Below are 26,525 nucleotides of genomic sequence, written 5' to 3'. Positions count from 1 at the left end.
TTGAAATTATTTTTCCTACGGTAATTTAAGAATTATTTTTAAAACTGTCGGTAATCTTATCATCAAAATCTGTAATTTATCGGTTAAGTGCATGAATCCCCGAATAAATTGTAGCGAATTTTCTATTAGCTTAGGCAATAAAATCAAGGTACTGTAGAATTTTCCTAAAATCAAATGGGGGATTTAAATTTTAAAAGGTAATCAAACTCCACATTTCTACTATATGGTTGAGAATCTGCAAGCCTTGGTTGAATGGCGTGTCTGCTGGCTGCTCCTTCCTTCAGTCCTCAACTCCGTATCTTCCAGGGCCTGAGGACGAAGGCTATTAAGACCCTTGATTCTGTACAGGTCCCTGCTATTCGGTGTTCTCTAAATTCTAATCAGACCCTCAAGACTTGCAAGATCTGTAAAACTCAGTTCGACCCTTTGCTCAACCACCCTCGTGCTTGCCGCTTTCACACTGCTCATTTTGGCGGTACCCCCTTCCTCCTCCTTGTTCTTCATTGTTTGTTTGCCGAGAAAAATTGGAGAAAGCATAACCAAATAAGATTCAGTTTTTTTTTTTTTAAACATTCTTCTTTTTGTTCACTCGTTTTCTCAGCAGCCAATCTCAGCGTTAGGGTTATGTATGTACACAAGACTCAAATTTGGATACTCTTTTTGCAATTGAAAATCTAGGAGATCGTATTGGGTACTGGAAAGAGATTGATAAAAATTTATGGTGAATGGTTTGAGATCGACATTATTTATTTATATTTCTTTTTCTTCTGAATCTTATTATTTATGGTTCCAGTGGCCTTGTGGTTTATGGTGGGTGGGTTTGTGGTTTAGTGCCCAGAAACTGATATAACGAGTGGGAGAAAAGGAAGGCGGATAGTGTGGGTAAGTTGTGAGATAGAGGTTTTGGGCATTGTAAGGGGTTCACGGACGAGGAGGAACTTTCAGGATATGTTTTCTATTCGGTGGGGGATGGGAGGAAGACGAGGTTTTGGCATGACAAATTCTCGGAATGTATTTGTTGTCTGTTGGGGATAGGCAGAGGCTGAGGTTTTTGCATGTTGAGCTTGTGATAGTGTGTTACTAGTATAATTTCTATAACTTTTCAGAATTGCTGTGAATAGAGAAGCTAATGAGCTGAATGTTGACGCTGTTCAGCTTCTAGGGGTACTGGATCCCATGGTTTGTAGAGAACTCTGTGACTGGAAGTTCAAGTTTGAATTGGTGGATTCCTTCATAAAGCTTAATTAAGCAGTGAGGTCCTTAGAATCTCAATGTTTTGAGATGGAAGATCACTGGGAATGGGTGGTGCTTTTCTTTATATTCCGTTTTAAAGGATGAGTTGGGATGGAGTGGATGTGGAATATGGACTGTATGGTTTCAATTTCCAAATTAGAGGGAAGGTGTGAGTGATTGAATAGTGATGGTGAAGAATATAAATGTCAAAGGTCAAGCCCATGTTGCATGGGTTTGGGTACGAGTGTCTGGTGCAGGTTTGCGTCTAAGCATCTGATCTTTCACATCTCAAATTTTAGAATGTAGGGACTTGACTGAAAAATGCTCTTGAATGGTACATAGATATGATATCATAAGGGGAAAAAATCAATTGAAAGTCGATCAAAGCAAAAAAGAAAAATATTCTTGAAGAAAAAAACAATTTCTTTTTTTTCTCTTTTATCCTTTTTTTTGGAAAAGTAAAAAATTAGTAAATATCCAAAGCAAAAGAAGAGCATCTGAAAAGGATCCCTACACCCACAACCTTGTCATATCGTCTCAACATGGGTACATCAAGCAAAATTGAAGAGTTAGGATATTACAGGGTCAAGCACCAAATAAAGCCTTGATTTTGAATTTGAGGATGAGTTTTCTGCAGCCAGGTAAACTGGTGCAACCTAAGCTTCCCTGTCTTCCAAAAGGAATCAGACAAAATAAATCTTGGACTTGGAAATGATTTCAATTTTAGGGGTATTTCTTTTATTGAGGTTGGTGGATGTGACTATATATCTGCTGGAGGGAATTCTTGCTATCAGTAGAGAATAGCTTGTACAATGGAAGCAAGAAGCTCATTAATGATACACGTAAATATTACTTTGAAGTATGGTTTTTATTTTTCAGTTTTTAGATTATTTGGCCAAAATTAACAAAAAGTTCCTGTGCTGACATTCATTTTGGAAATAATTCCCTTGGATCCTAAAAGAATGGACATAGTAGGCTGTGAAAGGGTGGTTTCTAAATTTTTTATTGTTGTGGTCTGAAGGCGTAGTGGGCAGAGACAATCTTCCCTTCTAGCTTTTGTAGATTGTTTGAGATGTAAGCCGGAAGTGTGTTGTTTCTATTTTCTTTTTGCTATGTGCTTTTGCATGGCTTGTATACTTGCATTGCACTATTTTTTCTGGTTAGGTGCTTTCTAATATAATTTCTCTAATTTACCTATTAAAAGAGGGGATTACTTCCATGGGAAAATGAACAAAGACTAGCTTGGTAGAAGGCACATATGTGGCTATGTATTACTATAAAATGGAATGTATCTGGAAATTTGAAGAATTCATGAATCATCCTTCAGTCCTGTGTGGGTATTTTGGTCTCACCGTCATCTTGTCAGTTTTCTTAAATCAAATAGTTGATAAATTTGAGAAGTAAAAAGGACCATAATCCCATTTTGTTGTTTAGTAATCAAATGGGGCTCATGAATACTAATTCAAGCTGAATATGGTTTAGTTTGCAAAACTGAGACATACAAGAATGCTGCCAGGTTGTGGCTAAAGTTGGACTATAAAACCAAGAACATCATATGTAACCAAGAGTTTTAAACTTAAAATTTACTGAACTCAAAATGCAATAGCAATGGCTTTGCAAAGGTCATTAACTTGTGCAAATCATGAAAATTAAAGGGGAAAAAAACATAACAGGAAGGGATTCCAGCTGTCTATTGAATATTACTAACTTCTGAATCTCTAATTTCTTGTATTAGCATTATGCTTATATCATGCTTCTACATGATGGATATTTTGATGCCACTTCATTCCCAATGCTCTATATCACCTCATCTCTTTTCCGTTCTCCATACCCTCAGGAGAAACGAAGAGGAAGTTCGAGAGCGTCTACACAGGAGGCACCATGAATACACCTGACTCTGGTCAGGTTCTTCAATACTGGCATTGCTGTGGATCTGAAGATCCATTTGATCCTGGATGCACTGCTGCCCCTCACTCTTCCTATGATGACTGATGGAATCAATGCAATTTCTCAATCAATGTTAGGTTCACATGGATGACTCTTGATTCTTGGTTGTTTCCTGTTATTACTAGGTTGTTTATGCTTTTATATGTAATTGCAGATGTTTCTATTCCCTGTTCTATTTTTTGACAAAAACATGTCCTAACAGTTAATTGTTTAGCTGAGAGAATCCCAATAAACAGAGAGTTGAGCTCTTGTTCTATCTTGTTTTTCACGAGAGATAAGTAGTATTACAGTTTGTCCAATCTTTTTTCTTGGACATTTCGGTGACTGTCAATGCTGAGGTTGTTCTTTTGGCAGGTTGGTGATACTCAGTGAACTCCATCTTCAACAGGTATGAAGGGCTACTCCTCTCTTCCACTTCTTCATTGCAGTAATCTCAGTCCAAGGGGCTAAGCTGAACCCACAGAAGAAAAAGGCATGCCCATATTCTGAGATTTACAACTGCAGTTTTTAATCATTTTGTTTGGAAGGTGGGTTTGTAACTCACAGCTTTTGATTGATGGAAATTTGGAAGTTTAGTATCACTTGAGAAGGTTTTTAATCACTGTTACAGTCACAAACTTTAATTTGTGCAAAGGAGTTAAGGATGCTTTGGGTAAATGGGAATAGGAAGGGAAATGGTATGGGTATGGGAATGGGAATGGAGGTGAATTCCTACGTAGAAGGGAGGAAACAAAATCAACTTATTGAGTTAATATGGCTGAATGAATTAATTTAAGTTATTAAGCATTTCAACTTATGACTTAAAAACTTAAGTATAAGTTAAAGTCACTTTAAGTTATTAAACAATATGTATAAAGTTTTATGAAGACCATCTTAATTTTCATATTAATGATTCTTTTATTCCTATCCTATTCTTTTCATTCCGAATATCTATTCCAGCATTCCAAACGCTACCTAAAGGATCATTGTGGATGCTTTGTAGTCATTATTGGTTCCATTCCCAATTTATTACTCATGTCATGATCTTAATGATTTAAGTTGATTTTAAGTTAAAAATTATTTTTATTATTAATTTAAAATTATTTATTTATTTTTTATTTTAAGTATTAAGGTTGTTGATAAATCTAATTTAAAATTTATTTTAAATTATCAAATTGAGATATTTATCTCATTAATTTTAACTAATATATTTATCCTAATTAATTTAACTCATTTTTTTTTCATTAATTTTAAGTAATAAATTTATTTATAAAACATCCTTATTTATGGATATATAAGATAATCATAAAATATTGATTTGAGTCATGAATGTGGAATCATAATTGAAAAAAAAATACTATTACTAGTTTAGGCAAATGGGGCAAAAAAGATTTGAGATTAATAATAAGTTAATTATTTTGATTTAATACTTAAGGTTAAAAATAATTTTGAATTGTAATATTAAGTTCTTTTACCAAATATGCTTAATCCATTAAATGACTTCAATTAAGTTCTTAAGTCATATTAAGTGAAACATCCTTTTAATGTAATTCATGGAGGATTTTGAACACTAAATAATTAAATGTTAATTATTTAATTGCTTTGGGCTTGTCTTTGTTTTCTGATTGGGGTTATGGGCTTTGGTTTATTCATTTTGGTTAGGTATAATTTTAAGGCCACTAATTTTTTAATGTTAATATAGCCTTTGGATAAATGCTTGGACTTTGGGCTTTAATATTTAATTTCTTTGGGCTTCATTGATTTTAGTTTGATTTGGACTTGTATTCTTTGCGCCTTTCATCTGGATTATGGAAATGGACTTGGTCTGATTTGGGTTTTGAATTGGACTTTTTTATTTTTTATTTTTATTTTGGATTGGGCTTTGATATGAATATGGGCTTGCTCTTGTTTCGTATACCATATTGTAACTTCTAAGGGGTTGAAAGAAGTTGAGAATAAAAGGGAAAAAATAAAAATAAAAAATCAAAGGGTACATGGCACTCATCAAGAATGACAAGTGGAGTTTTAATTTTTTTTAATAATAATATTTATTAATTAAAATCAATATTTAGGGGGATTTAGAAAATCATATATGGCTCGTTGTATGTAACCCGTTCAAATATTATTCTTTAATTTAAAATAGTATTTGAGAAAATTTAGAATATTTTATTTAGTAATCTTAAATTTATGTCTTAACGAGAATTAATAATTATAATTACCTTTTTAATTATCAAATTCATTATTTTTGTTCATTTGAACAATTGATAGAGTATATAACACATATGATATATTTTTGTTTTTAAATTTTATAATTTGGCTAGCATTTGAATAAACTATTGGAATTAAATTTATATGAATAAAAAATATATTTATTTCTCAAAAAATTAAAATTTCCATAACTCACTTTACTTCAATTGCACTAAAATTTATACTTAAAAAATTTATTTTATAAGAAAAATGTTAGGGTCATCACAATATTGCAGTCCTCCACCACTCCACTTGTCATGAGGTGCAATCTATTTAGCCCTTCAAATCCAACAAATTCGGACATATTCACTAATTTGAGTTTAGATCCAATTTGAATTCAAATTTTAACAAATAATTTTGAATTTAATTAGAGTTAAGAGTTTGTTTGACATTGTATAAGGTGTTTCTTTAGAAAACACTGTAAGTGATTTTATAATATTACAAGTGATTTTTTTAGATTTTTAAAAGCATTTCCTAAATTTTGCTAAACATCTAATTCTGGGAAACTCTTGGGATACATGGTCAGTGAGCGAGGCATAGAGGTAGACCCGAACAAGATTAGGGCCATCCTTGACATGCCTACACCGAGGACAGAGAGAGAGGTCAGAGGCTTCTTGGGCAGACTTCAGTACATCAGCAGATTCATTGTCAGATTAACGGACATTTGTGAGCCCATTTTCCGACTCTTGAGGAAGAGTCAGCCTACCGTTTGGGATGATCAGTGTCAGCGCGCATTCGAGAGGATCCGAGAGTACTTGTTGTCACCCCTAGTCCTGGTGCCTCCTACACCAGGCCGTTCTTTACTCCTATACCTATCCGTCTCCGACGTGGCTTTGGGGTGCATGTTGGCTCAGCTCGATGATTCGGGCAAGGATCGGGCCATATATTATCTGAGTAAGAGGATGCTAGACTACTGATTCGACTCGAGCAACGGCGCCATTTGATTCATCCCCGGCAACGACGCCATTTGATGCGACTCAAGGTAGCTTAGCTTTAAAGGCGTATCAACAAAATTTATACCTTAGATACTATTACTAAAGTAGCCAAGCTACTATAGCATAGTGGTTCTAGGATCGTTCACTGGGAAGGGTTTTCGCAAACACAAGTGATATTCAAATTAGGAAAATAGGTGATTTTCTTATAGATGTTAGCTTTAAAAGAAAATGTAAATGTTTTAGAAAGATTTAAACTAATTTAAGCTAACATTAAAGACTAAAATGAAAGGGTGTAAAAACAAGTTTCTCAAAGATAGGATAGCTATGCTCTGGCTCTTATGCAAATTGGAAATCTCAGGATAGGCTCCTCGCGTTGGGGTTGCAACTATGGTGATGCTTGCTTCCCGAACCGGTATGGATTTAGCAAATCAAGTTTTAATCCTTTAAAATGGCAAAACAGATGGTAGTGAATTTCATCAATGGTTAGTCACCTTAGACTTCCTTTGAATGGCTCGTAAGAGATAACTAATGGTCTAAAGCCAAAAGCTTACCAAATATTGGCAACTCAAAGTCATTCCAAGTGATAAACTCACCTTTCAATGGCCATTGAAATTGGTTCTAATGGATTAATGCAAAACTTGGAATTGAAAACCTCACCTTCCAATAGCTCGTAGGAGATAACTAATGGATAGAAATCCAAAAGCTTATCAAGTATTGGCCGTTGGAAGTTGTTCAATGGAAATAAAAACTAAACTTTGCATTAATGAACCATTAATGAAAAACGACTACCTTACCTTCCGGGTGCAAGAGATTTCCATGGAATGCATCCAAGCCATCACATAACATCCATACTTTGAGAAACTTAAAAGGTTAGCCTCTCATCCTTGGGGATTTCATCCACCAAGGATGTTTGGCTACTAAGAAAATAAGAAAGAGAAGAGAAGGAGAAACAGAGTATCTATATTTCTATATATGGGTATATTACATAAATTTCTCCATTTGTTTCAACGGATGCAAAGGAGTATAAATAGAGAAGTTTTTCCATCCTTCCTAGCTAAGAAATCTTATGATTGGTGGATTACAAGGAGAAGAATGGAAATTTATACAAAAATATCTAAAAGAAAAGATCTCGTGTGGAGTCGGAAAAACAGGGGAGGGGTATGCGAAATTCGCATACCTGATCAGGAGGTATGCGAAATTCGCATACCATTCAGAAGGTATGCGAAATTTTCGCATACCTGGAGCAGTTTTCTTCCGAAGGTCATAACTTCCTCGTTTCAGCTCCAAATCGTGCACGGTTTGAAGCATTGGATTCTTGACTTCCTGAGCTTTGAAACGGTATATAGCATGTAGAAAATGGACTTCGGGAAGTGCTCCAAAAGTGCCCAAGAACACTGCAGCTGCTGTGCTCTGTTTTCCTCCTTGCTTCTCTTTGCTTTTCTTTTGCTTTTCTTTGCTTCTCTTTTGCTTTTCTTTGCTTCTCTTTGCTTTTCTCCTTTTGTTGGCTTGTCTAAGTAGCTCCTCCATCACTTGGCATGCTTGAATTGATTCATAAGCTGATATAAACATGTAAACTTGCCACAAAATGGTTAAAACCAATTACTAAGGACCTTAATGAATTAATTGGGTTAAATGAATATGATTACTACACAAAGGTGCTTAAAACCATTATAATTAGGTCTACAAAATAGCACTTTTGGTAGTAATCACACCCCCCAACCGACTCATTGCTAGTCCCTTAGCAATGGAGGAGATAAAAACTAAGTAAACTATAATAATATACATAAAAGGGATCATGCAAATCACTCCAAAAAATGATATGAGTGGCATGATCGGATCAAACTCTCACATGGCAAGTCAAGGATATAAAACTCAATCATCAATAAGAGTCATCAAATAACTTACCTATCACAACATGCAAAGAGTGGGCATTATGCAAATTTGAGTATCAAAATAATTTCCACTCCCAAAGGACCAACACTTAATCTTCCACAAAAATCTATGTGTTATTTATTAGTTTCCGAATATAGTATGTCAAACTAATCTCTCCCCTCAACCTAGTTCTTTTCAAAGCTTAGCAAACTAATCAACCTCCAATAGGCTAAGAACGCACCTCTTTTCTTTCACAATTTTTTCTTGTAGGAGTGCAAAGCTTAAAGGCATTCTTTTCTAAATTGTCCATGTAACGGGGGTCCATCGATGACTCCCAACCAATCAAGGTTTAGGGCATCAAGCTTTAAGGATCTTTCAACCACTAACTCCTCGGATTTACCCCGGACTTTGAGAATAAATTTTTAATACCCAAGCACCTACAATATGTTAAACTCCACCTATCCACCCTTGTAACGAGCATTGAGGTCGGTGACTCCCAACCAATTAAGGCTTAGGGCACCAGGTTTTAAAGATTTTCACCATATACCCCTCAGACCTTGCTCGGGTTTCAAGGCAAGCAAACATTTTTCTTTCTTTTTCTCTTCTTTTTTCAAAGACTCATTGGCCTTTTACAAGGTGTCCCAACACTATTAAAATGAGGTCAAAGGTACCAAGTCTAAAATTTTCCTAAATCAAGGGGGAAATAGTTCTTCATCTTATAATCGGAACCTATTGTGTTTAGTGTGTGGATAGCTTAAAGTGGAAGAACTAAGCTTGAATTCAATAGAAGTTTCAACAATTCATCAACTTTAGTAAGCATAATACAAACTCTAAGACTATGGCAATAAGATAAGAATTTAATTTCTCCCATTTTCTTTTGAGAATTTTTCCTTAATAACCATGGAGAGTAGAATAAAAACTTAAAAAATTTTAAAATTAAACAAAAAACAACTAAATTACCAAAATAACTTAGCATTAATAACAATACTTCCTTCCTCAACTCTCCCCCCAACCAAGCTGAACATTGTCCTCAATGTGACAAAGCGATTAAAAAATAGGGAGGAAGTGGTACCTCCTGAGTGACATGAAGTATGAGTCATGTAGGAGAAACCACATGTTTCAAGGAAAACATAAGAGTTAGTGAGTAGAGGAAATAGAAAAATGCCAAGCTTAAACAAAAAAAAAATATGTCTATATATGATGTATCATCAGTAATACATCCAATATAAAGCATCAAAATATGGAATTTATCTATACTAATATAATATGTAAAGACAAAAAGTAAAGAGATGATCAAGTAATGGAAGGGTCCTGTGGAGCTGATGCATCTGTGGTGGCCTCTTGAGTAGGTTGGATCAAGACTTTGGCCTCTTTTCTGCTATTCTCCTTGGATGGCATAGTCTCCTCAACTGGAGCTCTCAGTTGGAGCTATGGGCTTTGATGGTTTAAGGAGGTTAGAAATGGAGTGAGAGGCTTCATGTGTGTGATCCCAGGGTGCGCGGGGCTCTTTGACTGCTCTGGGGAGCTGTGGCATAGCCTCCCCAGGTCTTAGGCATGATGGAGTAAAGAAATGAGGCTTAGAGGCTTAGGTTTGGGGAGGGTAGGATGAAGAAGTTGAAATTTTCACACAAGGGAAGAGGTATGCGAAATTTTCGCACAGGTATGCGAAATTTTCGCACAGGGCACTATTCACCCGCGCAAATGCAAAAGTGTGGCTCCTTCAAATGGCCATAACTTCTTCGTTTCAAATCCAAATTGATCACCGTTTGAAGCACTGGACTCCTGACTTCCTAAGCTTCAAAACGAGATATAGTACGCATGAAATGAACTTCGGGAAGTTTTTCGCACAGGGGAGGGGGGGTGTGCGAATTTCGCATACCTCAAAAGGGGTGTGCGAATTTCGCATTCCTGTGGTTCTCCAAGACAGAGAGCATTTTTTTGAAAATTGATGAAAAAACAATTTCGCACCGGGTTCGCACCAGGTTCGCATACCTGTGAAATTCGCACAAGGGACAGAGAGTATGCGATTTTGAAAAGTGGAGCAAAAATGAATTCGCACCGGGTAGGGGAGGTATGCGAAATTCGCATACCTCAAAAGGGGTGTGCGAAATTTGCTGAACTTGATTTTTCCTCCCCTGTTTTCCCCTGTTTTCACCAAGACTTCATTCTTCAAGCCTTCCTACCTACATGAACACTTCAAAACTCATCTAAAAAACATATTAAAACTAAATTAAAGCTAAGAATTCAAACTAAAACATGCATAAATTTAAAGAAAGCATAGAATTTAAATGAAGCTAATAACATGTACCCCAAAAAAGAAGATGAACTATTTAGCTCATCCTCACACACCCACTTCATGCTGAAATCCCCCTGGATCCCAAACAAAATTGGCATCCTTCCCATTTGGTCCAAGGGAATTTGTTTCTCTTCTCTTCCCTAGAGAAGTGGATGCTTTAAAGGATTCAGGTAACCCTTTATCATCTTGAACCTTATGATTTTCAATGGAAGGTTGGTCCATAGAGTTGTCATAGCAATCCCCCACCAAAGTGTCGATCATCAACACTTTCCTTGATCTTTTTGCATTGGTTCCTTGAAGGTTATGGTGGGGTTGAGGAGGAAGCTTCCTTTTCTCCCTTGCTATGTCGAGATTGGTGAGCTTCTCAATGGAGTCTTGAACTTTTTCTATCCTTAGTGATAGATCATTATAAACCTCCTCCATTCTTACATTTATTGAACTCTCCAAATTATCAATCTTTTCATTAAGATGAGAGTTGATCTTTTGTTGCTCACCTACAAAGTCCTCCATGACTTTGCTTATCTTCAAAATGGCTTGTTCCAATGAAGATGTACTCATTGATGGTTGAGGTTGAGGTTGGGTTGTGAGGTTGGGATGGTTATTCCAACTTGAGGTGTAGGAGCTTTGGTAACCGCGCATTTCTCTCATAGTTGGAATGGTAGGGCACTCCCCTACCGTATGCTCATATGAATCATCTCCATTCAAAGCATACTTACTACCCCATTGGCTTTGTTGACTTTGCCTTTTCTCTAATTCAATCCGATCCCTCATGGATAGGTATGCGAATTTGTCCTTCGGTTGATGTTGAGAGCTTTGATCACTACCCCATTGGCTTTGTTGAACTTGCCTTTTCCCCAATTCAATCCTATCCCTCATGGATAAGTATGCAAATTTGTCCTTCTCATGATCATAATGAGAGCTTTGATCTTCATGTGGAATTTCCATTTCTAAAAAAAATGATATTCAACTAAGGCTCTTTTCTTCAACTTGTACCAGAGTTCCCTCTTGGTCTCGAATCCAACAAGGAATGCACAAATTGAAATTAAAACAAAAATAAAAGAAAAGAGAATAAAATAAAAAATTTTTTAACTAAATAAAAACTAAACTAAAAAAATTAGAAGAAAACTCACCAAACTTGTGATGAAGATCACAAGTTACCCTTAATGGTTGCTTCATTGTGCTTGTGGCACCTTCCCCGGCAACGGCGCCATTTGATTCGACTCGAGCAACGGCGCCATTTGATTCATCCCCGGCAACGGCGCCATTTGATGCGACTCAAGGTAGCTTAGCTTTAAAGGCGTATCAACAAAATTTATACCTTAGATACTATTACTAAAGTAGCCAAGCTACTATAGCATAGTGGTTCTAGGATCGTTCACTGGGAAGGGTTTTCGCAAACACAAGTGATATTCAAATTAGGAAAATAGGTGATTTTCTTATAGATGTTAGCTTTAAAAGAAAATGTAAATGTTTTAGAAAGATTTAAACTAATTTAAGCTAACATTAAAGACTAAAATGAAAGGGTGTAAAAACAAGTTTCTCAAAGATAGGATAGCTATGCTCTGGCTCTTATGCAAATTGGAAATCTCAGGATAGGCTCCTCGCGTTGGGGTTGCAACTATGGTGATGCTTGCTTCCCGAACCGGTATGGATTTAGCAAATCAAGTTTTAATCCTTTAAAATGGCAAAACAGATGGTAGTGAATTTCATCAATGGTTAGTCACCTTAGACTTCCTTTGAATGGCTCGTAAGAGATAACTAATGGTCTAAAGCCAAAAGCTTACCAAATATTGGCAACTCAAAGTCATTCCAAGTGATAAACTCACCTTTCAATGGCCATTGAAATTGGTTCTAATGGATTAATGCAAAACTTGGAATTGAAAACCTCACCTTCCAATAGCTCGTAGGAGATAACTAATGGATAGAAATCCAAAAGCTTATCAAGTATTGGCCGTTGGAAGTTGTTCAATGGAAATAAAAACTAAACTTTGCATTAATGAACCATTAATGAAAAACGACTACCTTACCTTCCGGGTGCAAGAGATTTCCATGGAATGCATCCAAGCCATCACATAACATCCATACTTTGAGAAACTTAAAAGGTTAGCCTCTCATCCTTGGGGATTTCATCCACCAAGGATGTTTGGCTACTAAGAAAATAAGAAAGAGAAGAGAAGGAGAAACAGAGTATCTATATTTCTATATATGGGTATATTACATAAATTTCTCCATTTGTTTCAACGGATGCAAAGGAGTATAAATAGAGAAGTTTTTCCATCCTTCCTAGCTAAGAAATCTTATGATTGGTGGATTACAAGGAGAAGAATGGAAATTTATACAAAAATATCTAAAAGAAAAGATCTCGTGTGGAGTCGGCAAAACAGGGGAGGGGTATGCGAAATTCGCATACCTGATCAGGAGGTATGCGAAATTCGCATACCATTCAGAAGGTATGCGAAATTTTCGCATACCTGGAGCAGTTTTCTTCCGAAGGTCATAACTTCCTCGTTTCAGCTCCAAATCGTGCACGGTTTGAAGCATTGGATTCTTGACTTCCTGAGCTTTGAAACGGTATATAGCATGTAGAAAATGGACTTCGGGAAGTGCTCCAAAAGTGCCCAAGAACACTGCAGCTGCTGTGCTCTGTTTTCCTCCTTGCTTCTCTTGCTTTTCTTTTGCTTTTCTTTGCTTCTCTTTTGCTTTTCTTTGCTTCTCTTTGCTTTTCTCCTTTTGTTGGCTTGTCTAAGTAGCTCCTCCATCATTTGGCATGCTTGAATTGATTCATAAGCTGATATAAACATGTAAACTTGCCACAAAATGGTTAAAACCAATTACTAAGGACCTTAATGAATTAATTGGGTTAAATGAATATGATTACTACACAAAGGTGCTTAAAACCATTATAATTAGGTCTACAAAATAACACTTTTTGGTAGTAATCAACTACGAGACGAGATATGTCACGATTGAGCGTTATTGCTTGGCATTGGTTTTGCCACTCGCCGACTGAGACATTACATGACCGAGTATTCGGTGCACTTGATATCCCGTCTAGATCCTCTGAGATATTTGTTTGACAGGCCCGCCCTGGTCGGTCGCCTCATGAGATGGTTAGTACTTCTGACTGAGTTTGACATCCATTATGTCACTCAGAAGTCCATTAGAGGGAGCGTTGTCACAGATCATCTAGCTTCTTTACCAGTTCTCGATGGCAGGGCCATTGACGACGACTTCCCAGACGAGGATGTTGCTGCCGTGACTAGTCTGTCAGGTTGGCGCATGTACTTTGATGGTGCAGCCAACCATTCTGGATACGGGATAGGCGTCTTGTTGATATCCCCTCATGGTGATCACATTCCCAGATCTGTTCGTTTGGCATTCTCGGATCGACATCCTGCCACGAACAACATTGTTGAGTATGAGGCTTGTATCTTGGGATTAGAGACGGCCCTCGAGCTCGGGATTAGACAGATGGAGGTGTTTGGTGACTCCAATCTGGTATTGAGACAAATTCAGGGCGAGTGGAAGACTAGAGATGTGAAACTTAGGCCTTATCACGCATATTTGGAGCTACTGGTCGGGAGATTCGATGATTTGAGATATACCCATCTGCCTAGAGCGCAGAACCAGTTTGCTGATGCCTTGGCTACTCTAGCTTCCATGATTGCCGTACCTACTGATGCCACTGTTCGCCCATTGTTGATCGAGTCGAGATCTGCTCCTACATACTGTTGTTTGATTGATGATATGGAGATAGATGATGGTTTGCCTTGGTACCACGACATATATCACTTTTTGAGACTCGGCGTATATCCTGAGGCCGCCACGGCTAAGGATAGGAGAGCATTGAGACAGTTGGTCGCCCGATTCGTGATTTGTGGCGAGGCGCTGTATAGACGATCACCTGATGGGATGCTGCTATTATGTTTGGACCGGGCGTCTGCCGATAGAGTGATGCGAGAGGTTCATGCGGGAGTCTGCGGACCGCATATGGGAGGGCATATGTTGGCTCGTAAGATCATGAGGACCGGCTATTTCTGGTTGACTATGGAGACGGATTGTTGCCAGTTCGTCCAGAGATGTCCCGAGTGTCAGATACACGGAGATCTCATTCACGTGCCGCCCTCCGAGTTGCACGCACTGACTTCACCTTGGCCGTTTTCAGTATGGGGTATCGACATCATCGGGAAGATTTCGCCAAAATCTTCTAGTGGTCATGAGTTCATCCTGGTCGCCATCGATTACTTCACCAAGTGGGTGGAGGCTGCTTCGTATGCGAGATTGACGTCATCTGGAGTTGCTAGTTTCATCAGATCACACATTATTTGTCGCTATGGAGTCCCTCATGAGTTGATTTCGGATAGAGGGGTACATTTCAGGGCAGAGGTTGACACCTTGGTGCAGCGATATAGCATCCGACATCATAGGTCGTCTGCGTACAGGCCGCAGACGAACGGGGCAGTAGAGGCCGCGAATAAGAATATCAAGAGGATATTACGGAGGATGATTGAGACTTCTCGGGATTGGTCAGAGAAGCTCCCATTTGCGTTGTGGGCTTATCGGACCTCTTTTCGCACCTCTACAGGCGCCACACCCTACTCATTGGTATATGGCATGGAGGCGGTGCTACCCGTTGAGATTGAGATGGGTTCGTTGAGGGTGGCACTAGAGCAGCAGATTCCCGAGACAGATTGGGCTCAGGCTCGATTTGATCAGCTCAATCTCCTAGATGAGAGGAGATTGAGAGCAGCATACCATGTTCGTGCATATCAGAGAAAGATGGCCCGCGCTTTCAAAAAGCGGGTCAAGCCCAGACCACTACATGTAGGTGACTTAGTCTTGAAAGTCATCAGGGGATTGATCAGAGATCCTAGAGGGAAGTTCAGACCCAACTGGAGCGGACCTTATTTCATCAGGGAGTTGACCCCAGAGGGCGCTGCATGGCTGATGGATTTAGACGGAAACCAATTCTCAGAGCCAACCAATGTGGATCAACTAAAGAGGTACTATGTTTGATACCATGGTCGCAGGATGGGTGGCCATCATTTCGGTTAGCCATTACCTTGTTATTCCTTTGTGATACATAGTCCGTTGCTAGCCCATTGAGCCTCACATGCGTATTATAACCTTTCTTTCTTATCGCCTTGCTCACATTTTCACACCGGGACAGGGGCCCTTTAATGTATGCATGCATTTGTTTGGGAGTTTCATGAGCCTTGGACCTAGGGGCATGTTTTTCTCATCATTATCTTTTCCTATCACCGCACCTCTGCATTTTCATCTCATCTTATTGGTTATGTTATTCATCTCTTCTTCCTTATCCTATCTACTATTTGTTTGTCTCATATTCTCTCCACCCTGAGTGGTGAGCCTCCTCAGCTCATCACATGGAGGATGATCACATCATTTCCACCATCTATCTCACGAACATTGGTTTAGAGATCCTTAGTTTGAGAAGGTCATCTCGTTAGAGAGAGTTTTGGGTTGCCTTAGCACTTGGGTCAGTGTCCATCCGTTATCGACATCGCCCTTGGGGTTCATTTGTTCATGTTCAGGGTATGTGTATTTGTATATATGTAAAAAAAAAAAAAAAATTAAATTAATTATTATTATTATTAGCACATGTGTGTATGTGCATAGTGTTCTCGATCATTGAGTATGTATATTGATGTCTGGGGGTCATTTTTATCGAGTATGTTCGTTATTGGGAGTTCGTATGTGAGCTCTCTGAGATCCCATGTTATTTGTATTGCTTCGTCATATCTATTTGTGAGAGAGATGAGTGACCTTCTCCTAAGGACTCCGAGTCATTGTCCTTTCCATCATTACATTCATTATTGATGTGACTTCACTTCATGTTTGATCTGAGTCGATCACCACCTTTCTTCACATATTCATTGTTTCGCTGTCGTTTTTATCGTTGCTTGTAATTCATCTCATTCCCTTCACATCTTATTCCCTCCTTACAGCAACCCATCTCGGGTTCGTTACTCACTTCACATCCTTATTACACAATATCACTATCAGTTCATTTTGCTTCATTTGCCTCCTTATCGACATCATATTCGCATTAGGCATCTCAGGTCCATGGCTCATGGGGGTCACTATACATGTTGCATTTCATATATGAGGGCATGGTTTTCTGATCATTGGGTATTTGAGCCTAGTTTCCTTTCATTTCTATTACCCTATCACCTTGGCCTACGTTACGTCCCGTGTCTTAAGACCACCCTGAGGCCATGGGATCAGATGTCGTCTTCGGCAGCCTCTACTTGGACAGGTGATTGAGATCTGGTTGACATTTAGATATTGTCATGCTTTTCTTCTGGGAGTCGCCTCTTTGATGTGCAGGTCTGATTCAGTTGTGTTCGGATTACCAGGATCGTGAGTTTGATGATGATTGATTTGGTGTCACTTGTTTTTGGACCTATCATACCTCTGGTGCCACACTGGGGCATATCCCATTTCATTTGGAGGTTCATGGATCCTCACGGGCTTGCACGATCATCACTTACTGGATGCTCACTGAGACGTGGACATGATCGTTACCTTACGGAGCCCCTGAGATCCACCCAGCCAGGTCCGCACTTCTCGACACTTGGATGCCATCATGTCTCTCCTTCTGGGAGGTACATCTTGGATATGTGTGCATGATTTAGTTATGGATTCGGACGACCATTGTTACATGCTCGATGACAGATGATTTCATGTCGCTCGATTTTCGGCCTATCGTGCATCCGATGCCCATACTGGGGCATATTTTCTGTCTCAGATGAGATTTACGGACTTTCATGGAGGTCACATGTGCGACGATGGATGATTTCATGACATTTGTTCTTCGGACCTGTCGCGCACCTGATGCCATACTGGGGCATATTCCATTTCGGAGGATCTTTATGGATCTTCGCAGAGGTCACATGTTCGAGGATAGAGGATTCCATGCTATCTGATCTTCGACCTATCATACATTTCGATGCCATACAGGGGCATATTTCGGTTCGGATGAGATTTGCAGATCATGAGGGAGTCGCGTGCTTATCTTTATTTGGCGAGATGTATGCAGAGATGATGATATATCCGCTATCCTCACGATGATTCCTTAGTGGAGCCTATCGAGAGCCATCTAGCCAGGCATGGATGACCTGAGCTCATCTGATTTTTCGACATGTTACATTCTCGATGTCACACTGGGGCATATTCCCCATCTTGATCAAGATTTATAGATCCCCACTGGTTTACCTGATCATCCACGGTTATGAGATGCACGCCAGGTCGATGTTCGATTTCATTTTGTCCGGATACTCCGACGAGCCTCTCTTGAGTCATTCAGCCAGATTCATACCCTTTGATATAGTCGTGATTCCTAGATGGAGTTGTCTCTGGTGCCCGGATTTCTCGCGTCATCATTTCAATGGGGTACATATCAGATCTGTTACGTGTCCCATTGGTGTTATTCTCAGGTCATCAGGACAGATCGAGTACATCTGATGCCGTACTGGGGCATATTGCCCTCATTTAGCCTTGGAGGCGATTGTTCTCTCACATATCCGTTACAGTTTCCATCACTCGGCCGAGATATATTGTGTTCGCCTCATTGACCATCATTCCTGAGCTCTTCATCCATATGAGCTCTCAGCGGAGCGTCGTTCGAGACTCGTAGAGTCCCTTTCAGCCATTTCCAGCGGATTGAGATTTGCAGCGGCATGCCACACCGGGGCATACCCCTGTCTTTGAGTTCATCGGATATTTTGCAGATCTTTCTCACTACTCAGTCCATTTCTTGATCTTTGCGAGTCATATTGGGGCATACCCCATTCAGCGCTTTTCTACTGGGGCATACCCCTCTCTTTGGGTTTATTGTGTCTCGTCTTGATTTCATGGTTGTCAGACTCATCTGTCGATCTTTACGAGTTATCACCTAGAGCATCCCCCTACCATCATCTTGTTTAGGCTCCCAGAGCCACTTCTGTCATCTTGTTTAGGCTCCCAGAGCTATTTCTGTCATCTCGTTTAGGCTTCCAGAGCTACTCCTGTCATCTTGTTTAGGCTCCCAGAGCCATTTCTGTCATCTTGCTTAGGCTTCCAGAGCCATTACTGTCGTCTTGTTTAGGCTTCCAGAGCCATTTCTGTCATCTCGTTTAGGCTTCCAGAGCCATTTCTGTCATCTTGTTTAGGCTTCCAGAGCCATTACCGTCGTCTTGTTTAGGCTTCCAGAGCCATTACTGTCATCTCGTTTAGGCTTCCAGAGCTACTCCTGTCATCTTGCTTAGGCTTCCAGAGCCATTTCTGTCGTCATGTTTAGGCTTCCAGAGCCATTTCTGTCATCTCGTTTAGGCTTCCAGAGCCATTTCTGTCATCTTGTTTAGGCTTCCAGAGCCATTACCGTCATCTTGTTTAGGCTTCCAGAGCCACTTCCGTCGTCTTGTTTAGGCTCCCAAAGCCATTTCTGTCATCTTGTTCAGGCTTCCAGAGCCATTACCGTCATCTTGTTTAGGCTTCCAGAGCCACTTCCGTCGTCTTGTTTAGGCTCCGAGAGCCATTTCTGTCATCTTGCTTAGGCTTCCAGAGCCATTACTGTCGTCTTGTTTAGGCTTCCAGAGCCATTTCTGTCGTCTTGTTTAGGCTCCCAGAGCCATTTCTGTCGTCTTGTTTAGGCTTCCAGAGCCATTTCTGTCATCTCGTTTAGGCTTCCAGAGCCATTTCTGTCATCTTGTTTAGGATTCCAGAGCCATTACCGTCGTCTTGTTTAGGCTTCCAGAGCCACTTCCGTCGTCTTGTTTAGGCTCCCAGAGCCATTTATGTCATCTTGCTTAGGCTTCCAGAGCCATTACTGTCGTCTTGTTTAGGCTTCTAGAGCCATTTCCGTCGTCTTGTTTAGGCTCCCAGAGCCATTTCTGTCATCTTGCTTAGGCTTCCAGAGCCATTTCTGTCATCTCGTTTAGGCTTCCAGAGCCATTTCTGTCATCTTGTTTAGGCTTCCAGAGCCATTACAGTCGTCTTGTTTAGGCTTCCAGAGCCACTTCCGTCGTTTTGTTTAGGCTCCCAGAGCCATTTCTGTCATCTCGTTTAGGCTTCCAGAACCATTTCTGTCATCTTGCTTAGGCTTCCAGAGCCATTATTGTCGTCTTGTTTAGGCTTCCAGAGCCATTTTCGTCGTCTTGTTTAGGCTCCCAGAGCCATTGCTGTCATCTTGCTTAGGCTTCCAGAGCCATTACTGTCGGCTTGTTTAGGCTTCCAGAGCCATTTCTGTCATCTCGTTTAGGCTTCCAGAGCCATTTCTGTCATCTTGTTTAGGCTTCCAGAGCCATTACCGTCGGCTTGTTTAGGCTTCCAGAGCCACTTCCGTCGTCTTGTTTAGGCTCCCAAAACCATTACTGTCATCTTGTTTAGGCTTCCAGAGCTGTTATTTTCTAGTTTAACCCTTAGAGTTAGCTTTTGGTTTGGCTTCCGAAGCCATTATCTTCTAGTTTAGTGTTTAGAGTTAGCTTTTTGGTTTGGCTTCCAGAGCTATTATTTTCTCAGTTTAGCATTTAGAGTTAGTTTTTTTGGTTTGGCTTCCAGAGCCATTATTCTTCTAGTTTAGTGCTTAGAGTTAGCTTTTTGGTTCGGCTTCCAGAGCTATTATTTTCTCAGTTTCGGCGTTCAGAGCCATCATCACTTTTGAGTTTCGGCGTTCAGAGCCATCACATTGTTTTCAGTTTGACGTTCAGAGTCATCATCATCACTTCTCAGTTTCGGCGTTCAGAGCCATCATCGGTCTTCAGATCGACATTCAGAGTCGCATCCTCGATTTTGGCGTTCAGAGCCATCATCGTTCTCAGTTCTGGCGTTCAGAGCCATCATCGGTCTTCAGATCGACATTCAGAGTCGCATCCTCGATTTTGGCGTTCAGAGCCATCATCGCTTCTCAGCTTTGGCGTTCAGAGCCATCACTATTTTCAGTTTCGGCGTTCAGAGCCATCATCGTTTATTCAGTTTGGCGTTCAGAGCCATCATCGTTCTCAGTTCTGGCGTTCAGAGCCATCATCGCTTCTCAGTTTTGGCGTTCAGAGCCATCACTATTTTCAGTTTGGCGTTCGGAGTCATCATCGCTTATTCAGTCTGGCGTTCAGAGCCATCATCGTTCTCAGTTCTAGCATTCAGAGCCATCATCGTTCTCAGTTCTGGCGTTCAGAGCCATCACTATTTTCAGTTTCGGCGTTCAGAGCCATCATCGTTCTCAGTTCTGGCGTTTAGAACCATCATCGCTTCTCAGTTTTGGCATTCAGAGCCATCACTATTTTCAGTTTCGGCATTCAGAGCCATCATCATTCTCAGTTCTGGCATTCAGAGCCATCATCGCTCCTCAGTTTTGGCATTCAGAGTCATCATCGTTTTCAGTTTCGGCATTCAGAGCCATCATCATTCTCAGTTCTGGCATTTAGAGCCATCATCGCTCCTCAGTTTTGGCATTCAGAGTCATCATCGTTCTCAGTTTTGGCGTTCAGAGCCATCATCGTTCTCAGTTGTGGCGTTCAGAGCCATTATCGCTTCTCAGTTTTGGCGTTCAGAGCCATCACTATTTTCAGTTTCGGCATTCAGAGCCATCATTGTTCACAGTTTGGTGTTCAGAGCCATTGTTCACAGTTTGGCATTCAGAGCCGTCATGATCTCTCTACAGTTTGGTGTTCAGAGCCATCCTCGCTTCTCAGTTTTGGTGTTCAGAACCATCACTATTCTCAGTTTTGGCGTTCAGAGCCATCCTCGCTCCTCAGTTTTGGTGTTCAGAACCATCACTATTTTCAGTTTGGCATTCAGAGCCATCATCATTCTCAGTTTTGGCATTCAGAGCCATCGTTCATTTTCCATTTGGCGTTCAGATCCATAAGTTTCATTTCGGCTTTCAGAGCCATTGTTCATCTCGTATTTGGCGTTCAGAGCCATGGGCCCATGGTGGCATCCAGATCTATCGCCATTTCCCTCTACTTTGGCGTTCGGAGCCGTTTTTCATACCCATTCCTGTACTTTGAGTCACCATCTTTCCGTGCTTTTGTCATTCAGAGTCACTTTTCTTTAGCTGTACCATTTGAGGTCGTAGTCCTCAGTATTCACATTCACTGGCATTGCACATTCTGATCTTCATGGCTTTACACTTATCCTCATTTTCCTCACCTTGTTACCCCGTGCTTATCACATACTTGTCATCACTCTTTCATCTTCGTTACTCATGACACGATCCTTTGAGTTCACGACACATACTTCGGTCATGTTGTTAGATGCCCTACGCTTTTCATTCTCATGTAGTTCACATAGGGCAGTCTCCTTTGGGTGTAGTCTTTGCTGTACTTCAGAGTGGTTCGACTGTTACTCATCCTTGATATGGTCTTTCGAGTCACTTTTGGAGACGTCTTAGAGGAAGCCTAGGTCCTCAGTCTGGCTTCAGGGACATTTTGAGACATCGTTTTCTCTCAGGTTTAGAGCCTTTGTGTTTGTTTGTTGGTCTGAGCGAGTTCGTGTTTCACTAGTACTCATATGGGGGTCTCCTTAGTTTTTCGCTAGAGTTCGCTTCATTACACTCACTATTCACACTTGCTTTTCACTCCAGTGTTCATGTTCTTTACACTCGTGAACTCTTCCGAAGAGGGGCATATTTGTAGACCCCCCCCCCCCCCCCCCCCCCCCCCCCTAAGGACGGAGCTAGCCTTTTTCCATCATGATTTTTTGCTGACCACCCAAGAAATGGGGCTGCTTTTGGGCGGCCAGATGGGATGGGTGGCAGAAAGAGGATGGCTTGTTGATTACTACCAAAAAGTGCTATTTTGTAGACCTAATTATAATGGTTTTAAGCACCTTTGAGTAGTAATCATATTCATTTAACCCAATTAATTCATTAAGGTCCTTAGTAATTGGTTTTAACCATTTTGTGGCAAGTTTACATGTTTATATCAGCTTATCAATCAATTCAAGCATGCCAAATGATGGAGGAGCTACTTAGACAAGCCAACCAAAGAAGAAAAGCAAAGAGAAGCAAAGAAAATCAAAAGAGAAGCAAGGAGGAAATCTGAGGACAGCAGCTGCAGTATTCTTTGGCACTTTTGGAGCACTTCCCGAAGTCCATTTTTTACATGCTATATACCGTTTCAAAGCTCAAGAAGTCAAGAATCCAACGCTTCAATCCGTGCACGATTTGGAGCTGAAACGAGGAAGTTATGACCTTCGGAAGAAAACTGCTCCAGGTGTGCGAAAATTTCGCACACCTCCTGAATGGTGTGCGAATTTCGCACACCTCCTTCAGGTGTGCGAAATTCGCACACCCCTCCCCTGTTTTGCCGACTCCACACGAGATCTTTTCTTTTTAGATATTTTTGTATAAATTTCCATTCTTCTCCTTGTAATCCACCAATCATAAGATTTCTTAGCTAGCAAGGTTGGAAAAACTTCTCTATATAAACTCCTTTGCATCCGTTGATGAGAGAAATTTATGTAATATACCCATATATATTGAAATATACCACAGAGCCTTGCTCTGTTTCTCCTTCTCTTTTCTTTCTCATTTTCTTAGTAGCCAAACATCCTTGGTGGATGAAATCCCCAAGGATGAGAGGCTAACCTTTTAAGTTTCTCAAAGTATGGATGTTATGTGATGGCTTGGATGCATTCCCATGGAAATTTCTCGCACCCGGAAGGTAAGGTAGTCGTTTTTCATTAATGGTTCATTAATGCAAAGTTTAGTTTTTATTTCCATTAGACAACTTCCAACGGCCAATACTTGATAAGCTTTTGGATTTCTATCCATTAGTTATCTCCTACGAGCTATTGGAAGGTGAGGTTTTCAATTCCAAGTTTTGCATTAATCCATTAGAACCAATTTCAATGGTCATTGAAAGGTGAGTTTATCACTTGGAATGACTTTGAGTTGCCAATATTTGGTAAGCTTTTGGCGTTAGACCATTAGTTATCTCTTACGAGCCATTCAAAGGAAGTCTAAGGTGAATAACCATTGATGAAATTCACTACCATCTGTTTTGCCATTTTAAAGGATTAAAACTTGATTTGCTAAATCCATACCGGTTCGGGAAGCAAGCATCACCATAGTTGCAACCCCAACGCGAGGAGCCTATCCTGAGATTTCCAATTTGCATAAGAGCCAGAGCATAGCTATCCCATCTTTGAGAAACTTGTTTTTACACCCTTTCATTTTAGTCTTTAATGTTAGCTTAAATTAGTTTAAATCTTTCTAAAACATTTACATTTTCTTTTAAAGCTAACATCCATAAGAAAATCACCTATTTTCCTAAATTGAATATCACTTGTGTTTGAGAAAACCCTTCCCAGTGAACGATCCTAGAACCACTATGCTATAGTAGCTTGGCTACTTTAGTAATAGTATCTAAGGTATAAATTTTGTTGATACGCCTTTAAAGCTAAGCTACCATGAGTCGCATCACTTGTTGAGGAAGCTGAGAGCAGAAAAAGGAGAGAAAAAGGAGAGTTTTGTCGGGTCTCTGGATTTTTTCTCTCTAGAAATCAAAAAAGCAGGAGTTGGAGAAGGGGGAAAAAAGAAAAATCAGAGGAGAGGAAATAGGGCATATTCCTGGAACGGGGAGGATAGGAAAAAGAAAGAAGAAGCGATCTCAAGAGTTGCAGGCTGTTCGAGCAGAAAGAAGCTTGAGGGGACAAAGAAAGCATCTCCAGGTATAACGTTGGATTTCTTGTTCATCTTCATCACTCTACTCCTCTATTTTCTTTCTTGCTAATTTTGGTTGCTACTTCTTTGATTCGAATGTGGATAGCTGATCACTCACTTATTCTTGTCTGAGATTTGAGTCATCGGTGGACTTTGATATTGTTGTTTCGTGTTCTGTTCATATAACTCTTTTTCTTTTTCTTTTTTTTGGGTCACCTGGTTTTGTTGAGATATTGATAGAGACTCTGTTACTTTTGAGATTGCCCTCGAATCTATTTTACTGTTCCACCTGTTTTCAAGCCTTACATGGCTTGCTCAGAGTTATGGGTTTTTTATCTTCTTCATGCCATTTCCTCTATTCTGGTTGTTTTTCTTTCTCTCGTGGGAGTTTGTTGCAACTGGTAGTTTTTGAGTCTTTCGTTCTAGATTGCTCTGTTTGAGAAAACGTCCTCAGATGCCTTCATATTTGATTATTACATACCTACAACTTTTCATTCTGACATTTATGTATGAAAGTGGATGAATAGCAATGCCTTAGAAGGTTTTCGGTAGTTGCTTTCAAGAGAAAACGTGGGTTTTATCTGGTTCACCCCAATCTACTCTGAGTGCTGTTGGAAACTGGTCTGGTCGTAGCACCGTGTCTAGCAATGGAAGCCTGAACGGTCGATCTCGGGTGTCTTCGCCCCCTACGACGCCGTTAAGTGAAAAAAAACACACGCCTGGGATCTCATATATGCAGTGGCGGGCCAAGTCGCAAGGTTGGAGAATGGGCTTTTGGCGTCAGTATGACATCATTATGATATATGGAAAAATGGGTTTGTGGGTTTGTGGTGTATTACTTTTTATTTGTTTATTCCTTATAGGACTTTCCTGTACACGTCTTGATCCTAAGCCATTTTTTTTACTATTATTATTATTATTATTTTTTAGTTTTCTTCAACTGGATGCCAAAAAAATTCATTTATAAATTTTAATCTTAAATTTGATTTTTCAGAACTCCAATATTATTTATTTTTTTTTTAATTTTATATTTATTTATTTAATCATTATTATTTTCGTATTATTATTATTTTATTATAATTATTTTTTTCTTAAAATTTCATTTTTAAATAATTCTTCCCTATTTCGGTTTTCAAATTCAATTCTCAATTCATCAAAATTCTAATTTTCAAATTTAATTTCTAATTTTCAAAATTTCAATTTTCACATTTATTTATTTAATCATTATTATTTTATTTATTTATTTATTTTTAAAATCCTATCTTTAAATAATCCATCAAAATTCATATTTTCCAATTTCTGAATTTAATCTCCAATTTCTAAATTTTCAATTTTCACATGTATTTATTTATTTATTTATTGTTATCATCATTTTATTTATTTCTTTTTAAAAAAAAATTCCACCTTCAAAAAAACTTCCAAGGTTCCAATTTTCATAATTTAATTTTCATAGTTCCAACTCTCAAATAATTTTAAAAATTCTAATTTCTTTTAATTTCAATTTCCAAAATTCCAATTCTTGAATTTAATTCCCAATACTTTATTTTTTAAATAACCTTCGAGATTCCATTTTTTCAAATAAATTTCGAAAATCCAATTTTCTCTCAAATAGTTTTAATTCTGTTATGGTTTTCAAACAATCTTCTGCTCCTCTTAATTTTAGTAAGCATGAATGAATTTTTCATAATTATTGAATAATGGAATTTGTGAGATTAATTCATGCAAGATCGAACGGGCTTTGGTGGGGGCCCCACATATATGATTTCATGACTGATTGATTGGTTGGTTGACTTGTCTGCCATGTGTGATTGATTTACTCGGTTCCTTGATATACATATAGTCATTCTGTGTTTATTCACTAACCCCATTCCATGATAGCGCGTTGCTGTTCGCTGCCCAGGTACGCATCCACTTCCACTTCGGTTATTCTCTATTGCATATCATGATACTCATATGTGCATAATTGATTCGAGTATTCCTTGATTTTCTCATTGATTGCCATGTCAGCTTCATTTTATTAGTAGAGACCCGACTTTAGGGACTTAGAGGGGTGCTACGGTCTCTACCGTACCTTCCCGATAAGTAACCTGACCCCCGAACCCGATCCGGTTTTTCACAGATCGCCTTTTCCAAAACCAGGAGTCGCACTTAGAGTTTTTCTTTCTTATTTTGTTTACCCTTTTAAAAATAAAACAAAAATAAGTGGTGACTCCAAGTCATTTCTCTTAATCAAATAAAAAATCATTTTTCGAAACAAAAATCGAGCTCGCCATCGAGTGGGAAACGCATGAGCCGAAATGCGGGGTCCACACTAATATTTTTTTTTTAAATATTGTTTAGGTCAAAAGTT

The 26,525-nt window shown here is 39.3% G+C and overlaps 1 protein-coding gene across 3 annotated transcripts; it reads left to right on the top strand.

Moving 5' to 3' along the window:
* Positions 1–212: 212 nt before the first annotated feature.
* On the top strand, positions 213–3,803 carry LOC117903970. 3 transcript variants are annotated; one of them, XM_034816498.1, is made up of 3 exons: positions 213–475; positions 3,071–3,252; positions 3,383–3,479. In XM_034816498.1, exons 1-2 carry the CDS (start codon positions 253–255, stop codon positions 3,223–3,225), a joined length of 378 nt encoding a protein of 125 aa, XP_034672389.1. In that variant the 5' UTR covers positions 213–252; the 3' UTR covers positions 3,226–3,252; positions 3,383–3,479. The 3 variants fall into 3 exon arrangements, with proteins under 3 accessions (XP_034672389.1, XP_034672388.1, XP_034672387.1); XM_034816497.1 differs by lacking the exon at positions 3,383–3,479 and adding an exon at positions 3,535–3,803 and having other exon boundaries at positions 214–475; XM_034816496.1 differs by having other exon boundaries at positions 214–475; positions 3,071–3,479.
* Positions 3,804–26,525: the final 22,722 nt, after the last annotated feature.

Source organism: Vitis riparia, chromosome 17, assembly GCF_004353265.1.
Source record: "Vitis riparia cultivar Riparia Gloire de Montpellier isolate 1030 chromosome 17, EGFV_Vit.rip_1.0, whole genome shotgun sequence".
Lineage (NCBI taxonomy): Eukaryota > Viridiplantae > Streptophyta > Magnoliopsida > Vitales > Vitaceae > Vitis > Vitis riparia.
This window is presented reverse-complemented; position numbering and strand designations above follow the sequence as displayed.

Excerpts from the sequence above, each read along its gene's own strand:
- LOC117903970 (XM_034816497.1), top strand. The coding sequence starts at position 253 with ATGGCGTGTCTGCTGGCTGCTCCTTCCTTCAGTCCTCAACTCCGTATC. Across the intron at positions 476-3,070 it reads TCACACTGCTCATTTTGGCG|GAGAAACGAAGAGGAAGTTC; the intron begins GTACCCCCTTCC and ends CCATACCCTCAG.